Here is a 15,644-nt window from a genome sequence, read left to right as displayed (position 1 = left end):
GTAGTGTGAAAGAGCCCTTGGTGTTTCCTGTTTGTATGACTGGCATCTCATCCAAGTAAAGAGGGAATCAGAAACTATTTTGGATGGTCTGGCTTTTCTTTCAGAATCAGTACAAATTAGCAGATGAGGATTGATGGAACTATTACTACAGTAAATCACTGTCTACACGGATGCCTTCTGTGATAACCAGTGAGCAAAACTAATAAAAACAACCACTGTGGTGGCTCAAATATTCCTTTAAAATCATAAGGCTGTGAAAGTAGCATGCCATTTCATTGTTGACAGAGGCAAAAGAGCTAACGTATATGGATGTTCTTATAAGAAAATTAGTTTAATAGATAAAGTTATTTCAGATGGTATGTCATATGGGAAAGAAATATCTATGAGCCAGCAAAGTGTTGGTCAACTGAGACTAGAGAGATCCAGATTCAAGTCTTCACTGAATCATAAAATGCACTGGTTGATCTGGGGCCAGTTGTGCTGTTTTTCAGACTATCTTCACAGGCTTGTCCTAGGGTAAAGCAGAGGCAGAAAACTCTGCATGTTTTCTTGAGTTTATTGTAAGCAATCGATCAATCGAACAAGGATATACTTATAAATAATAAAGAAAGAAATAACATTGTGAGAAATGTGGTTTAGTCATAAATGCAGAATGAGAACCAATATGAAGAATCTCCAGTTGCTCTGTACACTTTGCAATAAAGCTTTATTTTTCAGTAAAGGACACAATCTGGCTCTCTTTATTACAGTAAGCCTTTTAAAAGATCTTTGTAATTCAAAACTCCATTTGAGATGAAGTGAGATTGTCGCTGATGTATAAAAGACCCATAACAAATGGTCCTCTTGTATCTGATTAGTGTATTTCTTTCCCTTCCCCCTCTGATACAGATGTTGTAATATCCCTCTCTTGTGGGGGAAGGGATGAAATATAATAATAATACTGTTGATGAGCTAAGCAGTGAATTAATGCTTTTATCTGAAAGGGGGTCATAGTTCTCTGTAAGAGTGAAATGACTGGGGAGATTTAAAGCTAAACTTTTTTTTAAAAAAAAGTCTGATTAGATAGATAGACAGACAGATAGAATTTAAGAAGCAACTTATTCAAATTCTGCTTACCATGTTTAAGTATCGAAATATGTGAGAGGGCATTACTGAGATATCACTTAAGTCTGCCTAAGAATTAAACATTAGTGGGTGTAAATCGAAAAGCTGGTTTTAGATTTAGATAAATTTAAATAAAAGCAGCATTTTCACTTATCCCTTAAAAGCTCCACATGTCTTGTGTTGTAATTATAAAGTGTTCCCTCTTTTAAAAAAAATCTCTTTCCTCTTGTATATCAGGGAACTGACATTGAAGTCGATGAAAATGGCACCCTGGATCTGAGCATGAAAAAGAATCGAAACCAAGAAAAGATTACCCCTCTAACTTCTTCCAGTACCACGGTTCCCACTCCTTCTTCTTCACCCTTCAAGACAGGCAGCATTCTGGTCAATGCCACTTTCTACCAGACCTTGTGTGAAAAGGAAGGCTGGGATACACCAATCAACTATAGCAAGAGTCAGGGGAGAAAAGAGGAAGAAAAAGAGGTACCTTTTTTGTTTGTCATTAAACAGTGATGGAGGAAGAGGAAATGCCTCTACTCTCAGGCGATTTGATTTGTGAAGAATTCCCCATATGAAGAAAGAGGAATTTCAATACATTTATACTAGAGCTTCGTGAAAACAGTTAATGATCACATTCTTGAGAATATGGGCACTATTCCTGAAGACAATATCAAAGTTTGGGACTAGTATCTGAGGGAACTAGAAAAGAGATTTCGGATCAGAGCTCTTCAGATATACTTTATTGTATTTTCAGATGAAGTTTTGTTATATGTTTTGATTTTTCCAGTCCTAGAAATCTGATGTAGAATAATAAAAAAAAACTGGTATTCTATGCTTGCTACCCAACCCCCAGAATAATGAAACCAGACACAAGAGATGGGATAAAACAAGGCCATTTATTGACCTATTTATTAACTTCTTAACAGAACTGCAACTAATTCCCAACAAAACCAAGTGTGGGAGAAGCTGCATCCAGCGTCTTACTTCAGACCACCTCTGTAGTTTATCAGGATGATTATTCCCAAGTCTTCAATGACAACCCAAAAATTGGGTTGTTTGCTGGCCGGCCTGCATAAGGAAGTCTAACCAGAAAGCCCCCTTCCCAATCTGTGAAGATTAAAGAAGGGGTTTATCTTTCAAGCCAGACCTGAAGGCAATTTCTTCCTGCCTCCTCCCAGGTCACAAGGACTAAAGAGGTGGTTCCAGAAATGTCCCTCCCACCCAAACGGTGTCCAAGGTGCTCGTGGAAATATCATTCAAATATTTATGTTGTGATGTATTATTATAAAACAATCAAAACCAGACATTTTTAAACCAAATCAAATATAATCCAGACTCCACCCTAGCCAATTTCCCATATGCCACTGGACACAGTATGGGGTAGGCAAAAAACCCATGGAAAAGGGGGAGATTACTACCCAACCCTGAAATGACCAAGTAAACTTCACACTATACCAGTGGCATGTGGATGGATCGATTGAAATCTTGCAATGAGACCAATAGGGGGGCAATTGACAAAACCTGCCATTACCCATGCCCCCCACAGTCTCACAGTATGGCAACACTGCCATGGTGTGATTTAAGCATCCTGGTCTCTACCAATGGGAGGGCAGCAAACAGCCCATCTCCACTCCAACTCCTCCATTGTGGAGGGGGGGATGACCATTATATTCCATTCACCCAGAATTAGGGTGCATCTATACTGTAGAAATATTTTAAAAATACATGCAGTCCAAAAAGCAAACCTTGATTTTACCATTTTATGTAAGGGACACTATCATCATCATCATCATCATCATCATCATCATCATCATCATCATCATCATCATCATCATTGTTTATTTATATAGCACCGTAAGTTTACACAGCGCTTTACATTTTACTGTGCCATTGTATTTAATGGGACTTAAGCATCCACAGGTTTTCGTATCCACAGGGGGTCCTGGAACCAAACCACAGCAGATACCAATGGCCCACTGCAAAGTGCTTTAAGTGTTAGACTATGGAGATTAGCTCATTCTCTTTTAAAGTGCCTTATCTTCGACAGGATAAAGGCACATTTATTTATAAAATGGGTTTTATTGCATTCGCCCATGGCTGGGCAAATGCATCCTGGATGCCAACTGGGCTTAATTTCCCATTCTTGAAAAGGCATGGGATACGCACACCTGGTATCTGGGCTGTAAATGGGATGCATTTGCCCAGCCATGGGCGAATGCAATAAAACCCATTTTATAGATAAATGCATCTTTATCCCGTTGGGGTTAAGGCATGTTAAAAGAGAATGCATGAATCTAAAAAGATTTTGGAGACCAAGATTCAAATTGCCACACAGCCATGGAAACCCACTGAGTCACACTCTCTTAGTTTCAGAGGAAGGCAAAGGCAAATCCCCTTCAATGAACACATCTTGACAAGAAAATTCCATGATATGGTCATCTAAGTCAGAAACAACTTGAAGGCACACAAGAAAAAATACAGACACACACGCATTCATTCATTCATCCATTCATTCATGTTTAACAGTGATAGGGTACTGAGACCTATTTAAAAAGTGAATTGCAGCTACTAGAGACTTCCAGGGAAGACAATTCAGCTCTTTTTTTCCCCTTCTTTTTCCTGTGTGCCAGAAAAAAAAAATGTTGCAGGAGGTCTAGAGCCCTATGTGGCTCAGGTCTAGGTTATATGAAGAACTGTTCCACCACTCTCACAGGTACAGGTACATGGCTGCTCCCAGACTTAGGAACACTCTTTCCAGAGAGGTTAGAGTGGCACCTTCCTTGCTATCTTTTCACAGGCAGGTGAAGACCTTTTTATTCTGCCCCCCCCCCTTTCCCTTTTATTCTGCATTTTCCCCCTTTGCATACTGTGAATTTCTAATTAGGTCCCAGTATAGACCTCCGGTTTGTGGCAGCCTGGGGCCAATTCTACGGTTCCGTAGCACACAGCATCCGCACACTCTGGAACCCTACCACGTAACGTTGGCACCATGTTTACACATCACTATCCACACAGCACACGTGTTGATGACGTCATATGAGCCCTGCGTCCAAACAGGACTGTGCATGCATGACATCATTGTGATGCCCCAGGGTGCCTGGGCAGCATCACGGGAAGGAGCTACATTTCAAAGCTCCGTTTTGGGGAGGATCGTTGCCACGGCCATGCAGTTGCTGTGACAACGATCCGGAGAAGAAAGGGACAGCTTCTGGCCACCCCTTTCTTCTAATCTGTACCGGGCTTATGTTTGTTTTAAGTGTTGTAAGCCACCTTGAGTCCCAAATTGGGAAATGGCAAGATATAAACATAACAGCAACATAGGGATCAAGGCCATAATGGCCCTGGTAGCACACTTTACCTACCACATTATACATTGTGATTTAGTCAAAGGAAAATTTTTACTTTGTGAACAGTTATCAACTCACCTGCAGATTTGAAAGAGCAAAGGTTCCTTCTGCTTAAATTGTAACACTGAAAATTCCATGATTCAATCTCAACCTTTTGACAGTCCATGATTTACCTCTAAGGAATATAAGTGATCCAGATTTCAGCAATCCTTGATAAAAGATCTCAGTTTTGAACTAGCATCTTACATTAGGGATTTATAGCTTTAACATGGACCTGTGTCAGTTATGTGGAAAGTAAACAGAGGAAATGCCAAGGTAGGGTGTGGGTCAGTGGTACCGATTTCCTTCCCCAAGCACTTCTTTCCTCCCTTCATTTATATTCTTAAGAGTAAACTATTATTTTCCTTACTTGTTGATGCTGGCATTTAAAATATATGGGGACCCTATCTAGGCCTAAGATTTGTGGATTCAGGCTTCAGAGCTATATAGAAGTTAAAGACCAAACTAAAGAAGATAACAATTGTTCTGTGTCTTTAAATACAGACCTGACCTGATTATGTGACAAATAGGACAGCATCGTATAGTGGTTTGGGTGCTGAACTATGACTCTGGAAACCAGGATTTGATTCCCATCTCAGCCACAAAACCCACTGGGTAGCCATGGCCAAGTCACATGCTCTCAGCCTCAAATAAAGGCAGTGGCAAACCTCCTCTGAACAAATTTTGCCAAGAAAACCCCATGATAGGGTTGCCTTAGGATTGTCATAAGTAGGAAATGATTTGAAGGCACACCACACCACAACAACAATTTGAAGTATGGGGAGAATACTGAAGCCACTGTCCACTGCTTTGTCCACTCCACTGCTCTCTGTCCTCTTTCCACTGCTGTCCGTGTCTATCCATCCAGATATACGCCCAACCTGGCTCTAACAACTTTAAAGTAAAGTCAAGTAGAACTTTAAAGCCACTAGGCATTATGGACTACAATTCCCAGAAACCTTTACCATTGGTCATGTGGTGGATAATGGGAATTGTTGATCAAATTCCGAGGTTGGAAAAAGTAGGGCTTGTTCTATCAAGAGCTGATGGTTCTCCACTTCTTCTATAAGAGAAGCTTGAGGAAGGATGACAGAGGAAACTAGTGGAGTATTCAACACACCCTGTCTGTGTACCTCTTTTGCACCTGAAATCTATAGCTCCTACTTTAAATGGTACAAAGCTGTGGCATGACATGCTATTGGCATGTTTAGTTTGTTCCTCTTAAGCAATGATAAAGTTCAAGCATAAAAGAAATGAAGTCAACATTAAAAATATAAGCCACGTTTCTTCCACTCCTCTCTTTTCCTCACAAAGGCAGTATAACACAAAGGAAACATCAATATGCATGTCAACATAGCACGTCAATTTGGCCTACAATAAAGACTGAATAGAAAACAAAAATGCAGCTGTGGGCCCATACACACCCCTTCATAAATAAGGCAAATATTTACATAAAGTGAATCATGATTTGTAAGAGATACTGTACTAAATTATAATTTAAAACCTGGTGATTTCCTTGAATTTTGTTATGCCCTTTTCATTTATGTGTTTATTGAGTATTGGCAGTATGTTTTTTGTTTGTTTATTTGTTTACTTTCCCCCTCCCTCTATCTTTTTTGGCCATGTTTGCCCCACAAATATTGATGCCAAATCAAGGCAAAGTAGAGTGTTAGCTGGGCTTGCTTTTATGATGAATAATCAGCATCGGGCCCTTATAATGCCAATTGAGTGACATGTTGATAAATTAACAGGAATCAGCACTGTTTATTCAGCTTTTATCTTTCCATATAACTTAGTAACAGTGCACACAAAATGGCTGCCAGTTGGAGGCCATATTAGATGCTGCCTGATGGCCTTGTTGTCATGCAGCAAGCTGTTTGTGACCAGTATCTCACATCTCAGAAAATTAGGATATTTATTCCTATGCCAGTGCAAGCTTCGGGAAGAAAACAAGCATGGATAACTATTATCCAAAGCAAAGGGGACAGGTAAAATTACTCAAGGGAATGGAGACAACTGAAATACAAGTGTTCTATATATTAATGGTTTTCAGTGTCTCACTCTTGGCAATGCTAGATATCTGGGGTTTAAAGGCAAACTTTATTTGAAGGCAAAATTCTTAGTGGGGGATGACCTCATTTTGCCCCCCATAGAAAGATCCTTGTGCCTACTTTTTTTTTTTTTTACATGATGCATTCAGAAATCTAAAGACTCACATGACTAAACACTAGCATAATTTGTTAATGTTGTACTGGTTCCTTTAGCTGAGGTCTTCTTGTTAAAAGATCACCACAAAGGACCTGGAAAGATGTGAATTATTTCATGTGCTGCCCTCTGAAAGAGCATTGTACAGTTCTCTCCTTCATTCCTAACAATGCAAGTTTTCTACAAATGCATACCCATCCTGTAGTAAAAAACTGTTTCTGAAAAGTCTATCCAAGGGATCCCAGAGAACTGACCTAGAAACAATGATTAGACAAAGTATTTTGTGATCAAAGAGGGAATACTACATTTTGCACCCTCCATGTCAAGTCCATAAAAATATTTGCATTTTTTTCATCCATGACAAAGAAAAGTGTGCTTTGACATGTTAGGATACCACATCATAAACAAACAAAAAACCATCCTTGTCCATCTTGTGAGGGTTTTTTTGCTCATGTAAGAGTGAAAAGACAAGTGTTTTCTCTGATTTGTGTTCATTGTATTTTATTTTGAACAAGAATTATATTTTGTACATAAATGTATTTTGCAATATGCTGATACTGTATTTTGAATTATGTTGATACAAGAGAGAGTCTGATTGACCCAGGCTACATCTGCACTGTAGAATCAATACAGTTTGACTTTATGTGCCATGGCTCAGTGCTGTGAAATTCTGGGTTTTTTAGTTTGTTGTGTTACCAGAGCTCTTTAATAGAGTAGGCTAAATATATCACAAAACTACAGAATTCCATAGCATTGAATCAAGGCAGTTATAGCAGTGTCAAACCATATTATTTCTGCAGTGCAGATGCAACCTCAGATATTTGCCATGCCGGCTTGTGGATTCTGGTGCTGTGGTCCAAAAATTATGTTTTTTCAAGCTCTGGTGAAGAATGGGTGCATCATTAGATTCATGCCTATGTCAAAATGCTTCTGTTCATTTGTCTTGGACTCACGCTACAAGAAAAGGAAACTGCATTTGCATTTCCCACAGTTAAGGAACTCAACAAAGAGAATCTTGTAAATGTTGTCCCTGATCCATGTCTGAGACATATTTGTTCCAAACAATACTGGATATCAACAGGAGACTTGGGAGCAAAGCATTCATGAATTGTAAGGGAGTCAGCTGCCCCTTTAGATAAAAAGAGATAATTATTCTATTTCAAATTTATTGTCATCTTACCATAGGCACAGTTGGTCAGTTTTGTTGGCCATTTCTAGAAAATATTGTGTCCTACACATGCTGAGAAATGGTCTGTCCAGATGCCTCTTAAAAAGGAAAAAAAATTCTGAATTTGAAAAGGCCAGTATTCTCTCCAAAAAGGGAAAATGCTTAGAAATAACTGGAGCTGTCAGTTGAGTTCGACTGTCATTTCTCCAAAGATTTCAAGGCTTAAAATGTTAAAAGTGCCAGATGCTATTATCTGTTATTTGTGTTGTCATTATGTTCTGGTCTTTGCAGAAATCAATATAAATGTCCATCTGTACATTAATGGAATTTCATTTTCCTTGTCACCCCCACTCCCTATATATGCTTAGGAACCCACAGACTGGAAGGGATCCAAACAAGGATGCAAGTACTTGAGCTTCTTAAACAACATTCCGATACATACACAAGTGCAATTCTATTTCCACCATGAATACAAAAATTGAGGGCTGGGTGCTCGGCTGCACACTGTTTTAGCTTTCTGAATCTTGACCATTCTGGTGATATTGAGGATTACATCATGAGGGCATCAGATTCCATATTTTTTCTGCAAAAGAACTGAAGGATAAATGCACAAGAAATATTCAGGCAAATGCAATAAGCTTCACAATAAATTGAACGAGTAGCAATGTTGACCATAAGGCAAATTCCAAAATAAGCATTGTGGTAATAATTATATTAGGTCTAAAATTATGCTTGTCTTCTTTCAGTCAGCTAAACATGTACCAGTAGTCAGCACTGAGGAAAAGAAAGCAACATTGGAATAACAATCTCTTTTATTATTTCAGAAAGATCCTGCAATCTTTCCTGAAAATCTGGAGGAAAAAAAATACTCGGATGTCTCAGTCCCAAGTCCAAAACCCAAGCTCCATTCACGAGACCTCAAAAAGGAACTGATCACGTGAGTAACAAAACAGTTGGTGGCTTTCATTCTGGTTTATTTTGGCTTTTAGAACACCGAAATAGTGCTTATTCAGGAAATCTGGAAAGAATGATGGGTGCTGTGACAAGATTATTATTATTATTATTCCACCTGTATCCCAATACAGAGTTTCAAGGAAGCTCACAGCTGATTTAAAACCATACAAATTAAAATAAAGAACAACATGAAAAAGTATAAATATAACATTTTAAAAACATTAAACAATTTACAGAGTGAAAAACATTAAAATAGTAAAATGCATTTTAAAACGATATACAAACCTTAAAATATGAATTGCAATGCATTTAAAAGCCAAACCTTCATCAGTTTGAAAAAGGCTGATGGCACAAAAATGTGTTTACTTGTGACTGAATGGAGAGCAGGCATGGGGGCTTCCTGATCTCTCTAGGCAGGGAGTTTTAAACTCTCTGGGCACAACCACCATAAAATCTCTCTGCCACCAAATAAGCTAATCGGCTCATAAATTGACATCTTCCATAGTTGGTGATTGTACTGAAACCTTGTGTCATTAATATATTCATTTTTGTAACAATGCCATGTACTATGAGACCCTCTTGCCCATAAGAAAGTCATAGATGTGGCTGCCAAGGACTTGACTGTACATGTAATGGTCAGTTTGCTGGAGCTTTAGGCAAATCTGTATTTCCTACCCTTTTGTGGTATTACTTCTCCTTGAACACACATAAACAATTAAATAAGCCAGAATGCATTGCTGGTGATAGAATCGCTCAAGCAGAATAGTAATGGGCATATATATTAATCATTCTGTGACAGTTTGGGGAGCCCATTGATCCTCCGTGGATCCTTAGCCATAATAGCATCATATGCATCCTGGGTGCCCATTTTGAATCCGCCCCAGCCCATTTTAGTCCTAAGCAAACAGAGGGTTTCCTGATTCATGAGGAGAACCCATCGACTGCACCATCAGCTCACATAACTGGCTGAACACCCATGGGCAGTCCAAACTGCCCCCCTTCTTCTCAAAGAATGGACCAGCCAAAATGAGGCATTTCCAGATACAAGCAGTGCTGCACCAATCTTTGTTTCCTCCAGTTAATCACCAGTGGCCACCAATTGCCTCCTTCATCCTACCCAGCTGCTAGCCCATTTGATGCCCCACCCAACCAGCTGTGTGACTGGCCACTCAATTGCACAAACCATTGACCACCCATCCTACACATTAGCACAGCACAGTTATGGAGGCACCCGATACACACCTCAGTCCCTCTCTTCCTCATGGCCTCTCTAGGGCCAAGCAGTTTTTAAAATATTCTTATTAAATCCATTGTATTGGTGGCAAACTGCTATGTTTGTCATAATTTTGCTTCATGGGATATGGGTCCATGGTGCAACTGAACACTCATGCACATGTGTGATAGATTCAGTGGCTGTCAACGAAGAAACTACCAATAGCTCACCAGCCACTCTCACCTCTGCACTGGTGACACATTTTCCGTCTTTACCTGGAGCAAATTGGGAGTTAGTTTGCTCTGATGTTTACCCTCAGAACACTCCTTCATTCCAGTTTCCTCCTGCTTTGGGCACTTGTGTTGTTTAAACAGCTAAGATTTAGAACAAGGTGAAATGGCTTCTTCTTGCTCATGCAAACAGCCCCCTAGACTCAGAGGGATGACTCAGAAGGCCAAGTATGTGGCAATATTGATCCCATTGCACCAAATGTTAGGAAGAACGGGGGAAAGAAGTCTCATAATGGCCAGGAGGGCACACACAGGTCAAAGGTTATACTTTCCCAATCCCTATAATAGATTTTGGTGTCTGTTCTAAGGCTAATTTTTGCCTTCTGGATTGAGAAACTCTAAACTTACTGTGTTTGATAGGGTACAGTGGAAAGCACCCTTAGCATAGAATTTAAAATCATCTTGGCTTGGAAAGTCACAATGCAATTTTTTTTTATTAGCAGGAATAGTTGTGCTATCTTCCACTTCCATCATTCTTCCTTGTTTCCTGCGAAGTAAGCTTAAATCCTCAAGGGAACTGATGAGAACAATCAATTTTCACAGCAACAATATATTGTTATGAGTAATTCCTGTTGTCATGCACAGTATGGATGTGATGGGGAGGGATAGCTTATTCTAGAATAACCACAATCCATCAGCTTCATGAGAGATCTGAAAGTGGTAGAAATGAAAACTACTAAAACATCTTTGTTACCTCCATGTTTGAACTCTCCTTGGGAGCATAGTCATGACAAGTACCTACACTTGAGAATTTACTGGCAGTTCTTACATGTTATAACATGCTGGACCAAATTTCTTTTAGCATTGTATACCTCACCTCTATTCACAAGGCTGCTCACCATATTATACTCACACTTGAAAGTTAAGCTAGCTATTTTTAAGAATAAAAAACTTAATAAAAATAAAGGGAGGAAAAGTCCTCCATTTTTCAAAGCAGCTATTTTCCCAATGATTTTTAAAAGATCTCCCTCTATGTGATTTTCATTCTCATTATTCAAGCAATTTTATCAACTTAATAACAACCTTCTCTCAGGGATGGAAAATATAGAACCCTCTTGACGTTTTGGGGCTATACGTAACTCCCCTCATGCCTTACAATTGGTCATGCTGACTAGAAGTGGTAGAAGTTACTGTTCACCAGCTTATTAAGAACCCCACGTTTCTGTACTTTATAGTTGTAATAATTGTAAAGCTTTGGTCTTTTCACACTACACAGTCATAGCATTATGATTCCCCTTTAACTGCCATGGCCACATCCTGTTGAATTCATGGACATACAGTTTAGGGAAGGGTACTTAGAATTTTCTTCCAGAGAGATGTAATATCTCACCAAAGAGATATTACAAACTAGTGATAGGAAAAATATTCAAAACATATTGACACAAATGGTTGAAAAGCATATATCTTAAACTTCAGCAGTGCTTGATGAGAAGATTCCTAGTCTGACAGGAATCTTCACAGTTCAGGAGCTATAGAATTCACATATGGCTATTTCCCACAGAAATCAGTGTTTTCTCTGGAAGAAACAGTATTTTCCTGTGAAGACACTGCAGTGTCTCTACCAAAAATTACACATACAAATACCAAACTCCAAACAGCCTTTGAAAAACTACTGCGTTTTAAAAAGCTTTCTTGCAATGGATGAAAATTGCTAAACTTAGTTGCTGCTTCCTTTAGTGAAGAATTACATCCCTACTACAAACCCCAGGATTCCAGAGGATGCAGCTATGCAGTCAGTGAAATCATAGAGCTATATTCATAGGGTGAAAGTGCCCTTAGCATAGAATTTTAAATCATCCATAATGTTTATTTTGAACACTGCATACTGATGTGCACTCCAAATACATTTGGCTGCACACTTTAATTCTAAAACACTTAAGTATTGCTATATAAAGAGTCTAAAGGTAATGCTGAGGGCAGGGGAAATTTACTAAATATTCACCGGCAGAAGAGGTAGTTAGTGAACAATACAGATGGCTCCATCATGAGGAAGTACCTATAATGACAAGAGCAATTGCAAAGAAAAATTCTACCTTGGAGACTCAATTACAATGAACTTTCTTCATTATAAATATAGATTACGTATTTTGAAATATTAATAGCCTCTCCAGTGATTATATTATACCAAAGCAGCTGTATGACTCAGAATGAAATAAGTTTTCTAAATGATGTATTACTGCTTAAAAGAATATTGTGCATTCTGTGCCTATTTTTAAAATATTACTTTGAGATCCACATTGCAAGGTTTAAGAGACTAAATAATTTTGCTTCATAGGGCAAAACTGAAAATAGTAACTGGGTTTAAAAATACCAGATGTAGAATAAACAATATTTTAGGAAGCAGTCTGTCATAAACAGGCTTAAAAAAAGAGAGCACTTTTGTTCACCCTGGATTATTTTGTTTTAAGTAATGGAGAAGAAATGCAACTCATCAGTAGAAAATTTAAAGAAAATTGGAATAGTTTCAGTTCTTTCTCAGAAAATTGCTCTGTTGCATGATCTGGGGGCCTGAAGCTGACAGAATTTTAGCTTTCACTTCCATTCCCATCTTGTATTTTGTCCTTGCTTCATCCCTCTTCTTTTCCTCTTGCGCCTGCCTTTCATATTTCTTGCTTATTGAGCCACATTGTCCCACTGCATCTGCAGTAGGAAATCCAAGTGTTCACCTCCATTTTAAAGCCAGGACAGGAAAATAGAAACATATTCTGATTTAAATCCATGTTTTGGAAACAAAGATTAAGCCATGTTTTCCTGATCTGGATGTAATGGGAAACTGTGATTTAATCACAGTCAGTCTGCACACTGATAACAGTTGAATGACATTAAAGGATGTACAAGGACACAGTGCTTCATCATTTCACAAGCCATGATTTACTATATAGCAATCAATATAGCTAAACTGGGGCAGAGAATCTTGGTGACCAACCAAAACAGGAGATCACCCTAGCCTTTAAAATCAAATAAGAATATATAGCAAAAAGATCTTACTGCAGATTCACATTCCAGAATCTGTTCTATTCCTTATAGTGATCATTATCTTTAAGACCCTACTGGCTTGGACCCAGGTTATTTGTCGAATCAGGTACAACAGGGGTGGGAAGACATTTATTATTATTTATTTTATTTAGAGTATTTATACCCCATTCTCCAGCCACCAAAGCTCTCAGAGCAATTTACAAAATGGTTAATTAAATGGTTCCTTGCCCTCAGGCTTACAATCTAAAAGGACATGACACACAAAAACAGAAGGGAATGGTAGTGGGGAAGGGGATTAGGTGCAGCAGTTCTTCTCTCCTTTTGAGGCCTGGACCATGACAGATGGACTGGAATGAGAGCTCTCCTTCTTCCTTTAGGCCAGGCCTGATGAAGCTGGCTGGCCTTCCTCTCCCTCTCACCTAGGTGATTTTAGAAATCCAAGATAGCCCCCCCCCCCCTCAACAAAACCAGAGGCAGACAGAGATTTGTGGGGAAAAGGGAACAAGGCACAACAAGATAAGAGTCTGGAGGCTTCAGAATCAGCTAGATGGGGCTGCATTGGTTCATAGACAACGCAATTTCCACCCCTGGCTTACACATAAGCCTGCTCCAGACATTATATCTCAAAGTAAGCACACAGGTTTGCCAACAAAGTGCATCAAGATGGTAGCAAAAGTATTGATGGTAGTGGCTCTATCACTATAATATTTCCTCTGATGGGAAACCGGCTTATCCTCTTAAAGATCTCAATATTCATACATTTTCCCCTTCCCTGATTGATTTGTGGTTGATGTGTGCTTTTAAACAAAAATATTTTAAACATTGCTGATTTTTTTAAAATTCTGGTACTAGTGTGGTATAGTATGTCTAAACTATGGACTCTGGTTATATATTTTATTTTATGATGATTTAATGTGTGAACCACTATATGTAATGTGTAAAATATCTACAGTATATTCTCCTTAACATCCCTGTGTTAGATGCCTAACACAAAATATCAATATGAACACAAAATATAAACACCTAAATCAAAGAAAGCTTAAATAATAATTGACATATTTTCTCATTACATTGGAAGATGTTTAAAACAAAATCCCTGTTACTAAATAGTAGTGTATCTGACTTCAGTGCTGAACTCCTAAATGTTCTTAAAAAGAAATAACATGCATAGATAAGCTAAATAGTTAGTCTATTTACCCATGTATCTAAATCTGGGGCCCTTTCACTCTACACAGTTATAGCATTATGATTCCACTTTAATAGTCATGGTTGCACTGGCTTCCTGGGATTTGTAGTTTAGGGTGATTCATTTAGACTTCTTAGCCACAGAGTCTAGTGCTTTCCCAAACTATAAACCCTAGGTTTCCATAGGATGGAACGATGGAGGCAAGCGTACTTCTTCCATCTTTAAACCATGTTAATCGCAAGATCAGGGAAAAGATTATCACACCCCTGTGCACTTATCCTGCTCTTCTCCCTTCCGTACACAGTAATGGACCAGTCATTTGGTATTAATGGAAACTCCGATTAATACCAAATGATGGGTCCATTACTGTTTACAGATGGGAGAAGAACAAGATAGGTGTGGGGGTGTGATAATCTTTCCCTCGATTGCACAATTAACACAGTTTGACAACAGGAGGATACTTGTCTCCTCTGTGTGATAATCTCCCATGACAGTTAAAGTGGAATAATAAAGTGGAATCCTCATACTATAACAGTACTGTGTGAAAGGGCCCCTCTTTACACATTGGCTTATCTATTACCCCCCCCCCCCCCGGCCATGTTATAATGACATCTAAATATTACTCAAGCACCATCAAAGAGTCCTGTGGCTCCTTCAAGGATGTCACAAGACTGACTTACTCTTTTTCTTTCTCTTTCTTTTTGCTGCAAAAGACAAACATGGCTACATCTCTGGAATGGCTACCCTTCTGGACTAACAAATTTATCATGGCATGAACTTTTGTAAGCAAGACATAACTATATGAGATGTTGTCTATGAAGGTGAAACGTATTCTAATGAGATATATTTGACTTATGCACAGCTAGTTTTAAAGTACATATTGAAAATCGGAGGTTCCCTCAAAAACAAGTCCTGTGGCAGCTTAATGATTAACAAGTCTTGTCATGGCATAACCTTTTGTGAAAATGGTCTGCTTCATCCACTATAGGAATAATCTACAGTTTATTTAGTATACACATGGTTATATGGGTGGGGGATTGTAATCAGATGGGGCAGAGGTGATTGAAATTGAAAAATAAAACCCTACAAACAGGGATACTTAACTGAATAATACCCACTATCAAGCCAGTAGCTTGGTGAAAACTAGTATTCCCACATCTCA

General features: G+C 38.7%; 1 protein-coding gene across 10 annotated transcripts in view; it reads left to right on the top strand.

Annotated features, from left to right (window-relative positions):
* ST18 (ST18 C2H2C-type zinc finger transcription factor) overlaps positions 1–15,644 on the top strand; it is a 291,729-nt gene that overhangs the window by 252,334 nt on the left and 23,751 nt on the right. For 8 of the 10 annotated variants that reach the window (XM_089517297.1, XM_089517295.1, XM_089517298.1 and 5 more), the window contains 3 exons: positions 1,342–1,587; positions 8,688–8,800; positions 15,196–15,264. In XM_089517297.1, the coding sequence (XP_089373423.1) occupies positions 1,342–1,587; positions 8,688–8,800; positions 15,196–15,264 (428 nt within the window). The remainder of the gene's footprint in view (positions 1–1,341; positions 1,588–8,687; positions 8,801–15,195; positions 15,265–15,644) is intronic. The other 2 variants (XM_089517296.1, XM_089517301.1) reach the window with 1 other exon arrangement.

Source organism: Sceloporus occidentalis, unplaced genomic scaffold, assembly GCF_023333645.1.
Source record: "Sceloporus occidentalis isolate IW3139 unplaced genomic scaffold, rSceOcc1.0.p SCAF_3, whole genome shotgun sequence".
Classification (NCBI taxonomy): Eukaryota; Metazoa; Chordata; class Lepidosauria; order Squamata; family Phrynosomatidae; genus Sceloporus; species Sceloporus occidentalis.
Note: the sequence above shows the minus strand (reverse complement) of the source record. Positions and strands in the feature narration are given on the sequence as shown.